This window comes from Prenolepis imparis, unplaced genomic scaffold, assembly GCF_030444845.1.
Source record: "Prenolepis imparis isolate NDT839.2.m4 unplaced genomic scaffold, iyPreImpa1.0 SCAF_4, whole genome shotgun sequence".
Classification (NCBI taxonomy): Eukaryota; Metazoa; Arthropoda; class Insecta; order Hymenoptera; family Formicidae; genus Prenolepis; species Prenolepis imparis.
Window position 1 is genome coordinate 8,497,892 of NW_028141162.1, and position 20,792 is coordinate 8,518,683.

A 20,792-nucleotide genomic window follows, 5' to 3' on the forward strand; every position below is an offset into this window, starting at 1 on the left:
CTTACGATCAACTCTACTTTATGGAGATAAATGGTATTATAGTAAATTGATCCGATTTATACAGTCAAAAACGAGATTAGCATATATTATATTCTATCAATTTGCCTATTTACACACTTATACAATACCCTTATTGCTCTTTAGAATGCGATACAGAATCGCATTACCTATTGGTAGCGTGGCAGAATATAATCGCATAAAAATTTCTTTCTTCTTTTTACAGAAGGTGTCGAGACGAGAAGAAAATGCAAGAGTGAGAGCGCAGACTCGCGGTGCAAACCACCTCAATCGTCTATCATCGACGGCCTTTGCGGAAGAAGCGATAGATCGCGTTATCGTTAATGACATTTCGCGGCCAGTTTTTGCGGCCGTGGACGAGGGACATGAGGGTAGGCGGCGAGACAAGAAGGCAGGTCAGGCAAATCGATCTGTCGGCGACACGTAACGCACAGCTAAGTAACGCGTTAAAACCCCGCGAGCGTCCCGACTATGCTTTCAGCATATTTGCATAGGATTCTCCTCTCTCTCCGGTGACGCGGTAGCTATACCTCTATCCATGGTACGCGAGCAGCACCCATCGAACGTTTACGTAGCTACGCAAAATGACAGCACTACATGGTAGCATTACGCATACCCGGGATGGCCGGCATACTTAACGATCGAAGATGCACGGCGCAATCGGTATTCCGATTACGCCTATGCACATCGGAGTGCATCTTCGAATCGGCGTCTGGCCTAGACACTTGCATCGGATCACTGGATGTAGAACGAGCCTGGCGATCCCCAAAGCGATGGAGATCAGACCTCTCCGCTCGTCGACTTATGACAAGTATGTGACACGAATGCTGATCATTCATCTGACGTTACAATCGGAAGAAGATTTATCTCATTGTCAGTATAGATTTTTTTGCGTATATCTTTTGTGTTTATATATTCCTTGCGGCAGAATCGAAGCAATATTGTGCAGAGCATTATTATGATCAATCTTGATAAAAATATCCAAGATGCAAGATTAAAAACGTTATTGCCAAAGATCATCGATGACAGACAAAACAAACTCGCTTTATAGATCCTTATTCTTTGTAGCTTATTCTCAGTTTGAGAAACAATTCATGAAGTAATATCGTGTGTTGAAGCAAAAAATGTTTGATCAAAGACATAAAAAGTTTCATTAAAACTTCTTTGATCGCTGAAACAAGTACAAAAAAGTACGCTGCTAATTATGCACTCCAGTTACGCAATGACTTACTGATTATTAAGATTAAAATGCTGTAATTACGCAATAGAAGTCATAAATTAATTTTACGCGAAAACATTGCCATTATACGAATACATTCTAGGCTAAATATTTCTTTTTATTTTAATTATCTTTTACGCAACCAATATTAGCATCAGATATTATCTATTTTATATTATTAAATATTATCTCTTTTTCACACTTATAAAAATATATATAAATTTTAAAGTCTTATCCTTTTTTTTTTAAATGAGGATACATAAAGCGAATTAAAAAGAGAGAGGCGCGCATAGAGCCGCGTATATTGTAATCGTCTACATCGTAGCTTCACATAATATAGAAGGCATTCGTACATACAAGAGTTGGATTCTAAAGTACGAAAAGTTCCCGAGTTTTCTTGAATTTTCATTACGTACCATCCGGGAGTAAGGCGGAAAGGTCTCCAAAGACGAGCCACGGTAACACCAGAAGCACAAGCGCCTCAGGTCTATCTCTGCAGAGCATAATTTGAGACCCAACCCGCCGTTCGATTATAATTTCATTTACACGGGAACTCGCACGATTAATGTAGCGGTGCCAACCTATTCCCTCTAATTAAATCCTATGTATCCAGCCGAGGTATCGCGTCCAATTTTAGAATCGGTCGAACGGACGCGCCAGAAAAATATCAACAATCGAACGAGACTCACTCACCTCAGTTCGATGCCTTGGCTGCGCTTGTCATTTATGCTAACGATCACGTCGCGTGGCTGTATCTTCTTATCACCGCTGCACTTCGGGGTAGTCACTTTGCCGCGCGAGTGTACGTTAGGCACAAACGACTACTACGTACGTCCGCACATGTACACCCTGCCTGACGACGATGATGTAGTGACACCCACGGTGATGATGAGATCAACGTCTATCTCTCTCTCTCTTTCTCTCTTTCCGCCTCTCTACTCACGCGGTTCAATTCGCGGCGACGTGAGAGTTCCGGAGCAACGACGTGCATACATATACGAATGAGCTCGGGGTTAAGTCAGTCACGTATCGGTGCAGCCTTCGCTCACTGGCTGCACTGTCACGGCTGCCCGACGCTTCTCTACACCGTCGTTTTAGCGAATTTCCGGCGACTCTAATCTCTCAATTCCTCGCGAGCGCGCACACCAGGGTAATTACTACGACGCGATAAAGCCGAAAACACGAAATTTGCGAAACTATCGAAACGAATTTACGTAAATTCATAACACATTGCCCCGCAAAGTGTCACACGAGTTGAGACGCGAGAGCATCAGTCTAATGTCTCTGTAATTCACGAACGAGCGACACACGCGCGTCTAGATGTTTAACAGTTTTAAATCGGATATTCTGTCGAAAGCGCGTGGTTTTTTAGACGCGTATTCGATCGCGCGGTCAGCGATCACACGTTTTGGCTTCGTGAAATTGTTCTTTCACAGACAGAACGCAGAGTTTGACAGAACGCAGGAACATCACTCGAACGACGCGAGGGATCGAGCAAGCGTCCAGCGTTCCAGCTGATTGAAAGGAGAAAGGGGTAGGTTGGTACGTGGGATAGAGCTACGAGTCGCGACAACGTGCGTGTTTACCCGCGCGACGACGTAAACACTCCGCACGAAAGCACTCGACTGCTCGGCAGGGGTGGCTGAGCGGCACAGTTCGGTTGCTCGCGCAGTAGCTTGGTAACGCGGCGCAACAGTGCGCAAGTTGTGCTTTTGTGCGGCGAATGCGGACTCCGGTACGGGGGCTAGCACCTATGATCTCCCTCTTTCTCTCAATCTCCCCTTTCTCTCGCTCTCGCTCTCTCTCTCCCTCTGCACTTTTCGTGCTTTTCACCCTTCTTTTTTATTTTTTACTTTTTTTTTATTTTGTACGTCACCGTTTTCACCCCTTTTCGCTCTCTCAGTTTCCGCGTTTTCTTTCCCTCGCTTTTCTATTCTCTCGCACCGATCCTCTCTCTTACACCCTTCCACCCCTTTCTCACCGACTGACTAACTGACTGTCGTCCGTCTGTCTACCTGCGCCGCGGAAGAGCGGCCACGGTGGATCGCGAAAAGTAACTGGCGAGCCGGCCGACCCCGATTGGCTCGAGTCTGCGCCCTAGCGACAACTCGGGTACACCGGATATAAAATATAGACGCCTAGTGTGTACGTATACCTACGCGCCGCTCTGCGCGGTACGCGGCAACACGGGGGTTGAAAAGGAGGAAACTCTCCTCTCCCTGCGACCCCCACCGTAGGTCTCGTCCTCCCTGTTACCTGCTCTCCTCTTATTCTATTTTCACTCACCGTACCGGTAGTCTCTCTCTCTCTTTCTCTTTCGTTTTCTCCTTGTCTCTCGTGTTCATTCGCTATGCGCTTCATTCTCTCCTTCCTCTCTTCGTCTCCTCTATCTCTGCGCGTTCTCTCATGTCGTCTCTTCGCTTCCCTCATCTTGTTTTCTCTCTATCTTCCTCTCTACTTGCTTCATTCGTGACTATGCGTCTTGTATCGCCTGCCGCAGCGGCGCCGATATGCTGTTGCTACTATGTTGTAACTGCTGATGAAACCTCAAGGTGCATATGTATCTACGTGTAAAAGAAAAGGACGCAGGACGCATGTAACATGAAGATGAATATTTGTCTTAATATAGGATACATTAAATGAATACTGAAATTACATTGTCTTGCGAAAGCGGCATTAACAACATTAAATTGTCTCGTTAGATACTTTTTTGTGGCAGAAAATAAATAAGACATTTTTCTAGACACTTATGTGCATATTTTTATCGTTGCAGGTCGCATAGATTTGTCAGGTAAAATAAGTACTGTGCGGCAAATAGGCTGCTAAAACTATGATGAAATTTGGCGAATGTTTCATGGTTACGTATTTTAAGTCTAAAGTCTACATTGCCTATTTAGGGACTAATTGCGCGCTTGTTTCTTCACGGAAAATTACCTTGCGCTTAGACGGTATATCGATTTAGTACCATCGCATGTACGTATATAATGACAATGTACCTACATTAAATATAATGTACATATTATAATACTTATATATACATATGTACATATATATATTTAATAATTATTATATATGCGTATATATATAATTTTTAATTGACTATAAAAAGATTGTAAAAATAAAAATATTGCGAATGTATATGTGTTTCTTTAAAAAGCAGTTGATTCGGTTTGAAATTATATATCTGACTACATTGCACGATTGCTTTCGTAATATATGCTAGTTATACAACAAGATTGTACAACCTGAAATACACCGTTATGGTAATGTTTCTGAATATAAGAAGTTTTATGTCTCCGTTAAAATCACCAGTTGCATCTCATCTCTACATTATTCCTGTTATATTTCCAAGAAAAGAATAATGATTTCAAAATAATTAGATGAAAAACATTGTCGGCAAAGTGTGCTGGTAAACCATATCTCATGTGTCATTAAGCGAATTGTAACAGTACTTGTTTATATTAACAATTTATTATTTATTATTGCAATTAATTAATAAAAGCAGTGATATATAGCATAACATATATAAGTTGTCCTGATTTCATACCTTGCGATTCTTCCAAATTTACACAATCATATTAATGCGCTACTGTTATGCGCACCGTCAGACATCGACAGGAATTTTTTTTAGTGTTCTTAGATTGGCTATCATATTATTGATTTCTAACGCTCCACATTTTTTTAATTGAGCTATAATATCATTATATATAATATAATTGCCTGCTACTTTATTGGTATAATTAAATCCATATGCCATCGACAGTTATTTAATTAAACTCAATTATAGATTATCGAAAAACTGATTATCATCATGTGTCTCAAATTTTTTAAGCTATTTAAAATATAACAATCCATTATCTTATTTTTATATAATTAAAATTCACGATCAACAATATTTATAACAGATAATGCTTGATCTTGATATCTTTTGATTAAAGAGATTCTGACGCATCTTGCAAGATTATATTTATTATTATTCGTAGCAGAAGGAGAGATGGTTTCGCCAAGCTCGCCGCAAAGCCTATTATCTTAAAATACGGCTACGATGAAAGTCTTAAAATTGTGCGAATCTGTCGGTAGTCTAATTACTCATTAGTTGGACACCAACGGTGATTCGAACATTATCCTAACGCAGCCGAAAACTTTGCAGCGGCTATTATAGCTGTTCGTAGATCCGTTTTCACGGCTGCTTTAACCAGACGCGGTAACAGGTTTCAGGGCCTCGCGATTTCGGCTGAATTATACGCTATATTAAATTACTCGGCCTGCGTCACCATTACAGTTTGTCGCACGACAAAGTAGATGGAACTATTTCTGTCGTATCATTACCGTTAGTTAATGGGCACGAAACCACGCAGAATTCATATGTTAGCGGAGCAACTAACTATTTCCCTCTATGACACTTTGCATAACACGGCGTGATGATGTTTATACCAGTAAACCCGCACAGGCTCTTGCCACATGTTATTCGCTGCCACATCAAACTTTTAACTATTACTTTCACTTTTCGAACTTTTCTTCAAGATATTTTTATGTAATAGTAATAGTATTGAAAAATAATACAAATAAAAAAATTAAAATGTATTATATAATATTGTTATACAAATTATATACGCTTCTTGTTTGAATATAGAACACAAAGAGTAATTATTATTAAACTCGAAATATATCAACTCAGTATGTGTTATATGTGTTAACATGCTTTTTCCCCTAACGCAGAGAAATAAAATTATTATAAAATGATATAATAGGTAATCTCCTTTTTCGCGTAAATGAAAATGTACTCAAATATTCTCGGGAGCAGAAGTACTGTCGATCATGAATAAACCATTCCTCATTCAATCATGCTCTACGCTTGTATATCGTAAATATATTTTTTGCATAATAAAGCAGCGAATGCTATTATACTATACATATATACGCGTTACCGCGGATCCCAAGAGCTACACCGCCGCGCTTGTAAACGACTTGTACTACTGCGAAACAAAGGTCGTCGACTACTGCGGATATAATATCTATCACGCTAGTCGTAGAAGATAGCGCCTTACCAGAAGCAGAGAGAGCAGTACATCTTCCGCTAATTAGCATTCATCTAGCCGCGGTGAGCGGCTGCGTAACGCGAATACGTTAATTCCGCCAACTGCTACCGCGTTAGCTTTGCGCCTTTGCTGTTTCGCCGAGCCGTATTCCTCGATCGCACAATGTAAACGGGGCGCCGGCATCATTCCGATGCATCGAGTCTCGTGCGCGGAGAACAGCCTCCGTTCCGTGCGTAACAGGAACAGACGTGTTCGTCGTGATAACCTGCCTCGAGGACGTATGGAATTACTCGATAAGCCCCACGTTCTCTACTAGGTTGTAGCAAATTCTAGGTTGCGCGGAAGAAAACACCCCTACGCTGTCAGCGTATTTCCCGAGAATCTAGAGTAAACAACATGACTAATGACGGTGATGCCCCGGTGTGACTTCATAGGATTAAACCGTGCCAATGTTTCTGCAATATAAAGCGCGACGGTTGTCTGTCACAGTAATTAGTAATATATTAATCTGTTAATTATTACTTTGTAAATTGTTAAATTGATATTATGAATATTAAATCTTTGATGTATCAGATTATTTTGTATATTGCTATTTTTGCTCTTATCACTTATTAAATTCAAGTCTTAATCTTCACACAGTAATATTAAGATTATTGATCAGTCTGTTAATTCTATTATAAGTTAATTCTTTTTATTATCAAAGTTTGTTATTTCTATTATAAAATATTTATATAACGTATCTTATTTAAAATCCCTATCTAATATAAATTTTATAGATCTGATAATATATATCAGAGATAATGTAAATTAGATTTATCTCTCTAATCACGTTAACGTAATCGTCTCTTATACTTTCATCTTATATCCTTAAATCTTAATTTAATGATATTTAAATTTTCCGCTGCAAAGAAATTATCGTCTCGGCCAACACTTGAAGTAGAACTTGGAGAAATATAAGATCATACAATGCCATTACTTTTCCGCGGACTTATACCAATTTTAATATTAATTTCAATAAACGAGATTGCCTATTTCACACATTGCAATTACTTATCCTTCCTTTTCTTTTGCAGTTTATTCGTTACTTATATTTATTACTGTGTATCTTTGTGCAACAACTATTATTTCTATTTTACCTCGATAATTTGCCTTGACGTTACTTCATCCGAATTATCAACTAGAATTAACGTCAAATGGCTTGAGCATTTACGACCTGGTTTTTACGAAAGGAGGGTAAGTAAAGTAATTTTCTTTAAAGGAATCCTAAGGCGAAAAACGACTGATGGCTACAACAATCTTTGCAAGTATGTGTAAGAAAAATATTACGTAATAATAATATAAAATAATTTAACTATTTTATTAAACTTCGATGCACAGTTTCTATTACTGAAACCATTTAAGAAACTTTATAACTTTGTAAAAGAAGACTTATTAAAAACAGTAATACAGATTCACAATTTCGAATTTAAATGTTTGCAAGTACAAGAAATTATGTATTATATTATTGGAGAAAGTACTTACCACAAGTCTTGTAAATACGTCGGAAAGCGAGTTTCATAAAGTTGAATTAAATATGTTGCTATAATAATTAATCAAAGAATGTGCTTTGTAATGCTCAATGCACACGGTATTCAATACACTCTGTTCGTTGAATCTGCTATCTTCGTTAAATTTCGTAGCACGTACTGCAAAGCGACGTGTTTATTATATTCGCGGAATAACCTACCTACCTGTGTGGATTATCCGTACATAGTTGGAAGAGCTCACATAATGTTTGAGTGAACGTCCGATCTGACATTTCCATAATATCTCTACATATTTAGACGGTCATGTTGAAAGAATTTTAGGTGTTAAATGAAAAGTAGAGACAAGTAGTCGATTAACTGAATAATCGATCAATTAATCTTAAGCCTAACTAATCTCCCAGCCTTTATTGTAAACCCGAGTATATATATATATATATAGTGACTTACGTGTATATTATGTTATACAAATAGAAAAGAAGTTGTTTGAGAGAGCATGACTAGAAAAAAATAGCTATCAATAAAGCGAGATAAATGTAGGCCCGTATTTCTCTTTCGCCATAGTTAAGAAATATGATTGTGATTGCGTCTCTGGCGCAATAACATCCCTTAGACAACTCGTGCATGGCATAGAGTCGGACTAGTCACTTGTTATGCATGATATATTGCAGCATGCTTTCTACGTGTCTTCGTTATATTCTGTTCATATCTTCTCATCGTGCGATAGCACACTCTATTACGTGAATATTGAGAATAACATATCTCTTACCTTTCTCTCTCTTTCTTTCTTTCTTCCCCCGCCTATACCTATAGTTAATATATAAACATTGCGGAATTCTATTAAAAATATATGACAAGTAAACTCTATAACAAAGATGACGCTTCACCAAGTTATATGTATAAAGAAATAAATTCTGATGCAACGATTATTGTCTGTGTTTATTTGAATCATTAAATAAATATATCAATCGAAGTTCGGTACATATTCGCAGTTAATTCGAAACTTTTATTTAAATATATATACATATGTTGAGATCAAGTAACATATTAGTTACGCTGTCTGAGTAAATCAAGGCAAACAAGTACAGACTCGTTCTCAATTTGCGTGCAGAATGGTCGTTACATGTATTTATCCTTTCAACGATGCTTCAAAGAACTCACAGATATGGATATAACGAAGAGATTGTACTTGTATATAGGCAGCTCGTAATATTGCTAATTATTGTAGATAAAATATGAAATACATTGATTATGCTCGAAAACACAAATTAATTAAGATTAAATATAACACTCGATTCTCCTTCGCAGTGAATATACATTATGATATATATAAATATCAACTAGTCAATTTAATATTTTAAAATGCTACATAGTTATATACATATATACACACATACATATACAGTTACACATATTTAAATTCATATTTGTAGACACTGGTGCAAATAAATGTAATCAAATGAAATTAAATGAAGCATATGGAATACACTTGGTGGTCCGTTGCAATTATCTGCTCTTCGCGTTTCTCTTTTAGCATTTTAAGTTTGTTTACCCTAACTTTAGCACAAAGAATGCATCAAGTGTGTACGATTCGTCTCGAGAGTTTTACGGCATGAACTACCACCGCTCGCTTGAAATACTCTGATTAAATGTCGGCTGAATGTTCCCCTTCTAGTGTAAACAATAAACATTTCCGCGAGATGAAAATTATATTCTATGCTACGCTTCTCTTTGTGAATTCCGTTTTATATCTACTATCTTCCTTTCAATCGTAATAATAAACAGAAAATATATTTCTTCCTCAAGTTTTTTTTTATTGTTATTTATACATACATATTATTCTTTACAATAACAATACAATTTCTGTTATTCTTTCGCATATTATAGATTATGAAAAATAAAATTAATTTATAAGATTGTGTAGAAAATTTAATTTCCATATCGCACACATTATTCTAGATCGACGAACTCTTTCTTCTTATTCTTAAGTAATGTATGTACATAATGCGTATACATATATGTTGATAAAATATAAATAAATCTTATGTGTTCCTATACTCGTATTCAATAACAACCTGTCATGGCGAAATTCTTGCGACACAAGTCTGCATACGTATATAACGAAAGTTGGAAACTTATAAGACGTCAGAAAGTTTCTAAGATAATACAACAAGACGCAAACGCGTTCTGGCAGCGTCGGCGGTACTACAACTTTCCCAATTTGCTATCTATGACTACAACTGCAGATTCTAACTCAATACGCGCCCCTTAATATTCATCAAATTGGCCAAGCGTATAACGTCTTTAAGGCGTTGTCCAACTTAGCTTAGATCAACCAGATAATACTTGTGCGCTAACTTTTCCAACTAGACACATTAGACATACGTGACGCAGTTAGTTCGGGAAGATATCGTAACGTTTTGCGGGAGAGATAATACAAGTTACGCAATGTAAATTATAACAGCGCTCTTCTCAGAAATTTCAATATTACGATTCGTTCATCCCCCGACGTGAATATTGTACTCGTTTGTAATTATAAATTTACTTCTAATTATCCACTACAATTCGCGCGACGCTTAAAGGTTTGCCTAAATATAAAGTTAGATTGACTTCGTTTATTTAGCCATGAACTTAGCTTTCAAACTATTAAATTTCACGAAGATTATACCTCGGAAACATACGAAGTAAGTTCCTTTGCTTATACCTGTACAGAATAAATGCATTCTCTGATGGCTCTACTGACGGTTTTCATCATGACATTATGTAATGAATATTTGATTACAATGCGCATGGTGTTATTGAAATTCATATTAAACTAAATATACAATTAGTAAGAATTTTGATATGAATATTTTAAAACACTATTAATTATACAGAATCTCCTGAATATTATCTGCTCTCGATTGTACTGAATAAACTCTATGTCATCTATTTCAGTATTTCGATAGTTTATGGATTATAAATAATGTCGAAATAAAAAGCTCTATGTATTGCTCTACATAGTCAATATTTCTATAAAATATGTCATATCTTATAATTATCTCTTGAATTATATTTTTAAATATTATTCTCTTATTACGGGAAATATATGTTATTACATAAATTCACATTCCCTAATAGTGTGCTGTTCTAATTAAAAGTAACTAATTTTAATAAAAGTTGATTCAATTCAGAGCTTTTTGTCTGCCCATTGTATAGCGAATGCATCTCGCTGGATAGTTTTTAATTACGCGAGTATGCGAAAAGCATCGCGCTTGTACTTTATTTCAGCGGTCCTTCATGAAAGCATAAAGTATCCTGGATATATCATGAAGTTTTCATAACTCACGCCACTTACCGTGAATATATGCTCAGCCTGGCCGCATCGTCGGTATTACCCCTTGCGTTGCGCGACATTTTATTCTACATTTATGATCACTATAAGCTAAGATCGTTATTCCCATAGCCGTATTTTTCACTATTATCGGCTAATAGGATCATAAATCGACGGACGACACGAATGAAAAAGTGTAGTGGCCACACGTCGTTATCGTGCGATGATCCACAACGAGGGAAAATGCCAATTGATATGAATTTCAGGTATTAGATTTTATAATAACGCCAGAGTCAAAAGAATCGTATTATAATGATAGAATGTGTATATATATAATTGAATATAATTACGCGCGCGACGCAAAGTTATATTATTTTTTTTGTTAATAAAATATTAAAAATTGTAATGCATGCATAAAAAATATTATTGCAATGCATGCATAAAAGTATATTGTAATTATGCAATGCATAAAAATTTATTTAAATCTTTAACAGAAAATGCAAAAAAAAAAATTGAATTTTTTACAAGAATTTTTCGATCACTATACTTACGTTTCCATTGGACTCGTACGTCCCATGCGTCCGCCACGCTGCACGTCTCGCACGAGACTGATCCCCATCACTGACACCACTCCTGCGCAGCGGTGTTGTCGGCGAAATTTAATTTCATAGCCAAGAATGAACCCGAGAGCCGAGAACCAAGAGCCAAACCGCAGTATGTGGCCGAGCGTCTGAGCGTTCAGGCAAAGACCGCCTCATCTGATTAGACTTATAATCTCTTTTCTTTTTTCTTTAAATACCAAATGCCAGAATCTATTGCTTCCTACTATGTTTTAAAAATTGCAATATGTATGTATACATATATATATATATTTTTTTTTTAGTCCTTAGGTCTTTTTTTTCGAATCCGGGAAGTGGCGGCAATTTGGTACAACTTGTAATAAATACTATTTTTAGTCTTCGTTTCTAGAGTAATTAGTTTACTGTAATCCTCTTTTAACTCCTCTTTCCGCTGTATTGTTGTTTTAAATTTGATTACAATTTGAAAATCTTCTTTAAAGGTGTCGTTTTCTGACCAAGTGGACGAGTCAGTCTACATAAAATCCCTACTTATATTGAATCTGTCGAAAAAGCTATTTTCGCAATTACGAAATTTTTGATGCCTTTTTTAGCAGTTCAGGAATATTACGATATCGTAATTGCGCGCTTAATACTTTCATTCGTCGATATTTCTTCTAGATTCATAGCTTCAATCTTCAATCATGAAGTTAAATGAGACATAAGGCCAAACGATGCAGAAAAGCAAGACACACATATTTAAAAAAAAGAAAAATCTTCTAGGCCGAGATTTTTGGAAAATACAGTTTAAAAATCAGTGTAGAAAGTTTAATACAAGGGTACTCAAATATTTAATGAGCCGGGGTCTCGTTGTCCGATCGAGCTGAAATTTGGCAAGAATTATTTTTTTATAGATTGGGAACTTTCTGGAAGGTGCCGCAGAAAAAATTCGAAAAGTAAGAACCACACGTTAATATTCATATAAAATCTCAATAAATTAATTGACGCGATTAGTATACATACATAAATTAAAAGCGACGATGATTCATAAATGTAGTTCGAGAAAGCCTCGATATTCCGAGCGCAGTGAAATAAATTATGAGTCACGTATTAGGTACTGAAATAGCCGAGAATTAGCTACCGCGAGCCAGATAATCACTATTCATCATTTGCATCTAAGATTAATAGTAATTAATCACGCCATACTCTATCTCTCTCTCTCTCTCTCTGTTATCATTAAGATATTTGTTGATAAGAACCTAATCTCAATATATAATTTACATTAATACAGTTTTACATACCAAATATGATAGAAACTATTATCGAAACTATTTGGTACATAATTAAATTTTATATTTAATGGCAACAAACTTAAATCTACATGTGTGCATCGTAGTTTTTCATCATTATTCCAAATATACATTTGCATTCGCACAAATGAAAAATATTCACGCATTAAATCGTCCAAGATATTTAACGCATCGTCTTCGTTTTTGCAGCTTTGATTGCAATGCCGATGATACATCGACGTACACTTATCTTCTTACAGCCAAGGTCTTAATCTACCTTAAGTGCACTCCAACGTTCGGCGATTTCCGTTTGAATTAAGATGCGCAAGAATCGTCGCAGTATGTCTGTTTGTCGCTGCGACAGTGAAATACAGTGGAGCTCGTTAGCCAAATTTCAGGTATTATCAACTCATTAGCATATCGTCTTCGGGCCCCGAGATAGAGATATAAAAACGTTAATCCCCGTTAAGTGCACTCAAGTCCGTCGATTCGTTCGGAATAATGGCGCGGCGCAGATATACCCTCCCATTCTCGTCCAGCCACGCCGCTCCCTGGTGCTTTGTCTTTCAGGCACCTGCTGGAGGATACCGCAAACATTGCCCATGGCGCGGCTGTGGTGCGATTCACGATCCTGCACATAACGGCCTGCACTTTGACAAGTTTACGACGTTTAACGGGATGCAAATGCCATGCGGAGGCGCGTCCGCACGCAGGTCCGGTCGGACGATAAAGAGCGGAATACGCAAAATGTCGGTGAATAAAATGAGGGAGATGAAATTGCGCTGAAAGAGAGACGGTGATGGGGTAGGGAAGGAGTAACCGGTAATTACATGTGTACAGAAGAGGGAGAGCGTAGTGTACTCTTAACTAATCCTCGTATAATGGACGAGAAGAGGCGCATCGGCACCGGAAAATGGAACCTGGCCAAACGCCAACTGCTAGACAGTAGAAACGGTTGTTTCGGCTGCAAACTATATCACCGCGGTAATTCGCCGCGGATGCGACGCGTATGTGCGCACGATGCGCGCGGAGAAACACGCGAAAGCGAGCCTAAGTATATACTTACGGCCACCAGTTGCCTCTTCTCTCTTTGCCGATCCATAATAACAGAGACCCCTGTTATGGATCTAGTAACTTTATCTCTGCAACGCGAGATATTATACCAGCTGCATTGAAAGAATAATCGCAACATCGAGTGAAATATTTCGAAAGATATGTGTTCTCTTTCGCGATCGCTGATGCTTTTACGAGAATGTAAAATCAGAATAACATTTGGAAATTGTTAGATTGAAAATCGTTTCGTGCAATTGGCATTAAATCTGCATATTGGCAAAGCCAATGCGGTACATCAATTTTAACAAGACTCGTTTAAATATGTTCTCTAGACTAGAATTATTTTTACTCTATTTTATGCAACTACATAGTGTAATCGCGTATGGTTCGAAATAATTCCAACTGTTTCAATATAATTAAAATCACCCTTTTATTTGATTCATTGCTACATTATTCATACTATACTATTACTTTACTATTTCAATGCATATTTAAAATATTCAAAATGTGTAATTTAAAAATGCTCCACATTCGTATAAAAATATAGAACGCCGTTCGATCGTAACACTGCGCAAAACCAAAGTGCTCGAAAATATTTACGGAGCTGTGTTTCCATAAGCGACCGATAGCGATGGTTTTTGGAACTGCAGCTACGCATCTTTTTCTCTCTCTCTCTCTTACCATTTGGTATATTTACGCCAGTACTAGACCTTGCAGGCGAGTGTTTTCGTCTCGCTGACTATATCGTTGGCAGCTCACTGCGTGTATACGCGGTGAACCCACACGTACGTAAGTACTTACGACCACCAGTTGCCGCCTCTTTCCTCGGCGTTACATCCATCGAAGTATAAAGCGTCGTTCAGCAGCGTGGACGGGATGGTTTATTGATCATTGCGGCGGAAGCAAGAATTACCTTCGTTCGCGCCCTTATGTCGTAAATATAAAAGGAACATCGCGGCCCTGACAATTGCGTTGAAACATGGTCTGCCAGAGAAGCGTTAATAAAAATAAAATTAATTATGCGAGTTAACATATGTAAAAAAAAATAATATTGCAATATTACCTAATTTTCCTATTACCTAATCTTTTACGTCATATTTTCCGTTTATTTCATAGAGTCATACATATCTGTCTCATATATCTTTATATCGAATGTAATCCGTTATTCCATATTAAGTAAGACAAAAAAGCAATTTGTCTTTTGTATCACAAAGTATCGGCAATGCTATTTAAATAACTAAATTTCAATCATGGTCATGGTTCTCTCGTTATTGAATGTAATGACCAAGCGCAGTGATCCGTGAAACCTCGATATCAGGATCAGACCGAAATGCGATATACATATACATGTGCTGTAATAATAATATATCAGTATATATTCTAGATAAATATAATTCGGATTACTAAGAGTATAGGATAATACGCTTATAAATCTCTATTTTACAACCATAAATTTCAATCGAATTTCGATGCAATTATAAAGCTGCGAATCAAAGCCGTCATGCACACTTGGAATGACGCCCCTTTCCCTCTAATGAGTGACGAAACGTAAATAGTTATCAATTGATAACCAACATATGCACGCATGTATTAAAAATCCTATTTAACGATTTAAACGTTTCCATCATTCCCAAACTGCATAGTTGCTACAGTAATTTTGCAATGTACGGCAATGTTTCTACGCAATGCAATAATCGATCATATTTCCTATAAAATATAAAACGATTCATTTCTAGTACTGTGTACCGCTATTCCTATTATTTCGAGCTTGCATGGGCGAATTGATCAGGATGAATGCATTACAAAATGCATTACAATTGCGCTGGTCTCAATCCTGAAAAGGAAAATGGACATTTCGCTTTTATTTCTGTCGTAGCTCCTAACGAGATATTGATACAGCAATGAGACTATCCATAACTTTCTACCCCGGGAACGCGTATATAGACTCTTCCGCAGTCACTCGTCGTTACGTGGAGGATGGGCCATCCACGGTAAATCCACGTTAGTATGTGCGGAGGGTTGTGAACGTACCCTGAATAACCACCCTTCTTGTTCTCGAGCACCGTCTATAACATCGTTCCTGAGTTCCACAGGACATCGCTGGACGACTTGAAAATTTATTACCAGGATAGGAGGGAAAAAAGCTGCGGAGAACCCGACTTCCTGGCGATATACTTGCCTCCGTGTCTGACCCTTAATTCCCCCGGGACGGACAGAAGTAGCGACTTTAAATTGCGTACACCGCTTAACCGGTAGATTTTCCGGGAGTCCAGGATAAAATGTTTCCTGTGATACTTCTTTAGTTCCGGCAACGATATCTGCGTAAGGGGAACGCCGCGCCCGAAATGCTTGAGGAAGTTCTTTCGTATTTTGTTTTGCGACAGTAGTTGTTTGCGATATCACGCGCAAATCGGCACACAAAGATATAAATGTTAAATATTTTCTCTATGCGAGACAAGAGTACTTGTATCGTTTTTACTCACTCGAATAAGCACGGTTATGGCTGTTTGTTCCTGGATATATACATTTATTCGTGTATATATAGAAAGCGAATAAAATCGTCCATAAAATCTCGTCGTTACATCGAGAATTCAACGCATGAAATATATACCAAAAGGTTGTCTTTATATGCGGTGCACGCAACTAAGGTCTGAGCCCTCATAAAGCCGACTTGTATAAAGCGTTACTTAAATGTACCGTGAACAGATCATCCATCCTGCGAAAGCGATTCGCGATCTACGTTTTGGTAGATACTTTACCATGATAATCCGGGCTTGTGGAAAGACCGATGGACACATAAGACAGGAAACTCAATATCATAAAAACAATCGTTGATATCCATATACTACTTTGCCATACATAATAACGTTACAGAATATACTGTCATATGTATTTATTCATTTGTAATTTGCTGGGAAAAAAACGTTTCTTCGTTCGCATAGTCAGTTCGATATTTTTATATCTCGCGGAAACCAACTGTCAGTTGCACTACAAATAAACTGACCGCATCAAAATTTATGTTGCGATGTACACGACTCGCAAATCACACTGGCAATTATTCACGTCTCCATGAAGTAGAACATATAAAAAAAATATGATGCATTTTATATTTTGGATGATATTAATTTCGAAATAGACACGCAAATTAATAAATACATTCGTATGAATCATAAGTATAAAATTTCACAATTTTTCTCAATAATTTACTTCTCAATAAATTACTACAATAATATATTACATTTAAATGTCTGAATGAATTTAATTTCTCAAATCTAGTTAACTTTGATTAAATCTAGTTAACTTTAAATTATAATGAATGAAAGTTATATAAATCTTTTATTTAAAATATTTTAGTTAAATTCTATATAACTTGAAGAAATATTAAAAATATTATATACTTAAATGCTTAAATGCTATATATCTATGTGCTTAAAAAATTAAAATAATTTGCATATTTACATCAATGCTCAAAAAATTGAAATAATTTGATATTTATCCCTTTTCTAAAAAGTGCATGTTAAGTCGATTCTCGCAAGTATTGTTGCCTCTTTTCCGCGATGCTGATTGGTTATCTCGATGTGTGCTGCGTTGTACATTACTTCATATTGATAAAAGCCTGTCAAGGTTGAGCGACGCATTTTGACAGTTCAAATGTATATACGCATTTTGACAGTTCAAATGTATATATTCAGAGGTTAATAGTGTATTCAATTTGTGAATGCAATTATTGTGGTTTATATTATGATATACATGATATTATGTGTACATATCATTAAATTAAATTAAAGAAAATATAGATAAAGAAGACGAAGAAAGGAGGAAGAGGAAGTAGGAAAGAATAGAGAGAAAGGTATGTGTAGTAAAGTATATATATTTTATAAATGTAATAAATAAAGCATTATTTAATCCAATTTACATTATTTTATCAAGAGTTTTATGCGTTATTGTTGTGTAGATATTATTAATAAAGTACTATAGTTAAATATTATTAATGTTATTTAATTTTATTGATAATTAATATTATTTAATTTACTTATAGAATATTAAAATATTAAAATATTACTAAATTATATATTACTTCGTTAATGTTTAAATATTATTAGTTTTAATAAATTTTTTTATGTTTTATTTAAAGTTATAGAAAAGACCAATTATTTTTTTAATTATACCATTAATTTTATTACTCATAGATAGAGAAGAATAGAAAGAGAGAAAAAAGAGTAGGAAAAAAAAGAGAGAAAAAGAGAAAGGAGAAGAAGAGAAGAAGGCTTTTTAATTAAAATTGAAGAGAAAGAATAAGCAAAAGAAATAAAGAAAAAGGATTGATTGAATGACTGAAGGAAAAGAGAGAAGAAAAAATATAATATTAGGTAATATTTTTATTAAATTTTTTAAATGTTTTAATATTATTATATCTTTAATAATTTTTAAAATATTTTATTTATAGTTAATATAAAGGAGAGATGCATTATATTATTAATAGACAAAAATAGAAGAAGAGAAAGAGAAAAAGATAAAGGGAGAGTAGAAAAAAAAGCTTTATTTAAGATTAAAGAAGAGGATGAATAAGCAAAAGAGAAAGAAGAAAAGAAAAGAAGAAAAAGGAAAAGGGAGAAGAAGGAATATATTAAGTAATAAAATTTTTATTGAATTGTTTAAATGTTTCAATAGTATTATAATTTTAGTAACTTTTTAATTAATTTGTTTTTGTTTTATTTTATTAATGTTAAAAAAGAACCTAATTATTAATTATTAATTATTAATTATGTTATTAATTATATTATTAATAAATAGAGAAGAATAGAAAGAATGAGAGAGAGAGAGAGAGAGAGAGAGAAAAAAAAGTGAAAAAAGGAAGAAGAGAAAAAAGAGTAGAAAGCTTTATTTAAAATTAGAAAAGAGGATGAATAAGTAAAATATAGGAAGAAAGAGTGAAAAAGGGTAAAGAAAAAGAGAAGAATGAATTTAAAATTAGGTAATAATATTTTTATTAGATTTTTTAAATATTTGAATATTATAGTTTTTTAAAATGTTTTATTTATAAAGTTCTTAATGAAAACATAAATTATATTATTAATTATATTATTAGTAGATATAGAAGAATAGAAAGAAAGAGACTAAAGAGAAAAAGAGTGGAAATAAAAGAGAGAAAAAAGAAAAGGAGAAAAAGAGAAGAAAGTTTTATTTAAAATATAAGAAAAGGAAATAAGAGAGTGAAAATGAATAAAGGAGAGAGAAAGAAAAAGTAAAAGTAGAAAAAAGCGAAAAGTTCTATTTAAAATTAAAGAAGAGATGGAGAATAAAAGAAAAAAGGTAAATGATTGAAGGAAAAGAGAGAATAAGGAATATATCAGATTATAATAATTATTAGGTATTAATTTTTTAATTGTTCGAATATTATTGTAATTTTAATAATCCTTTAAATATTTTATTTAAAGTTAAATGGGCTACTTTCGTGACAGAATTAAAATGTTCAGTTTAAAATGATCCGTGGCTATGATTTGTTAAATTTGAAATTTTATTAGAATCATCATAATTTCAGATTTGATCAATCACAGCACACTAATCACAGCGTACAATTCATTTTAATTTGAATTATTTTAATTTTGTCGTGTAAGGGCATAGGAGACGAATTATAATTATTAATTATATCATTAATTTTATCATTTATAGATAAAGAATAATAGAAAGAGAGAAAAAGAGGGAGATAGAAATACAGAGAAAAAAGAAAACAAAGCTTTATTTAAAATAAAAGAAGAGAAATATTAAGCAAAAGAGAGGGAGAAAAAAAAGATTATAGAAAAAGAGAGAAGAAGGAATATAAAATAAAGTAAATTATCTTTAAATATTTTATTAAAGTTAAAGAGATGAATTGTATATTATTAATTATATTATTAATAGATAAAGAAAGAAAGAGAGGGAGAGAGAGAGAAGAAAAGAAAAAAAGATAAAGGAAAATGAAGAGGAAAAAAGGAGGAAGTTTTATTTGAAATTAAATAAGAAAAAGAGAATAAATAAAAGAGAGGGTGAAAGAGAGAAAAAGACTGAAATAGGAAAGAAGGAATATAATATTAAGTAGTATTTTTTCAGAATTATAAAATATATTATTAAATATAATTTATAAGTTTTAAATATTATTTATATTATTTATATTATTTAATTTTTTAAGGTTCCTTGGCATTTGCTGCGGCCATGTTGGATTTTGACGTCGAAGGTGAGAAAATACACGCTAAAAATTATTGCGTGCTATTTTTAGATAAAAAAATATTTTGATGAAACATAACTTCAGATGGCTTTAGCATACTTTTAAAATAGTCCGAAAACTATACTTTCCCTTCGAAAATCAATCAACAATTGTAAAATGATCGTGATGCAGATTTTGTCATACGAAATGCGCAGTAGAAATGAGTTTCGACATATATTACCGCGATATATGCATGCAGTCACGCATAACACGTGATAATGTGCAGACAATGTACTGTTAAAATGTATATAAGATTAATTTTTTGCACGTTTTGAAATATCAAAAATTAAAATTTTTAAGCCGCAAATCCCATACGGCGCAGATTTATATAACGTATATTGGACCAAAAAGATAGTACGCTGGTATGCTTATGGTACAAAGACAATCTGCAAATAATACATTATTGAAATATATATACGATGAATTTTTGGCTCGCCTTAAAATATTAGAAATCGATACTTTTTTACAGTTGACCCTATGCGACGCAATCTTATTCTATGTATATCAAGTTAAAACAATTGTACGCTGGTGTCTGTT

At 34.8% G+C, this 20,792-nt stretch overlaps 2 protein-coding genes and 1 long non-coding RNA gene across 11 annotated transcripts in view; 2 read left to right on the forward strand and 1 right to left on the reverse strand.

Moving 5' to 3' along the window:
- Positions 1-1,383, forward strand: part of LOC145935111 (uncharacterized) — a 194,950-nt gene extending 193,567 nt beyond the window's left edge. Inside the window, exon 5 of the mRNA XM_083036198.1 lies at positions 224-1,383. Within this exon, the coding sequence (XP_082892324.1) occupies positions 224-342 (119 nt within the window). The 3' untranslated portion in view covers positions 343-1,383. The remainder of the gene's footprint in view (positions 1-223) is intronic.
- The window catches only part of Ten-a (Teneurin-a transmembrane protein), a 466,667-nt gene extending 463,353 nt beyond the window's left edge, over positions 1-3,314 (reverse strand). For all 6 annotated transcript variants that reach the window (XM_083036192.1, XM_083036190.1, XM_083036191.1 and 3 more), the window contains exon 1: positions 1,931-3,314. The gene's annotated coding sequence lies outside the window, so the exon portion shown is untranslated. The remainder of the gene's footprint in view (positions 1-1,930) is intronic.
- Positions 3,315-17,511: 14,197 nt separating this feature from the next.
- Positions 17,512-20,349, forward strand: LOC145935310 (uncharacterized). 4 transcript variants are annotated; one of them, XR_014425199.1, is made up of 4 exons: positions 17,512-17,861; positions 18,202-18,381; positions 18,459-18,642; positions 20,181-20,348. It is a non-coding gene; the product is annotated as an uncharacterized LOC145935310 (long non-coding RNA). The 4 variants fall into 4 exon arrangements; XR_014425197.1 differs by lacking the exon at positions 20,181-20,348 and adding exons at positions 18,806-18,986; positions 19,101-19,239 and having other exon boundaries at positions 17,512-18,381; XR_014425198.1 differs by lacking the exon at positions 20,181-20,348 and adding exons at positions 18,806-18,986; positions 19,104-19,239 and having other exon boundaries at positions 17,512-18,381.
- Positions 20,350-20,792: the final 443 nt, after the last annotated feature.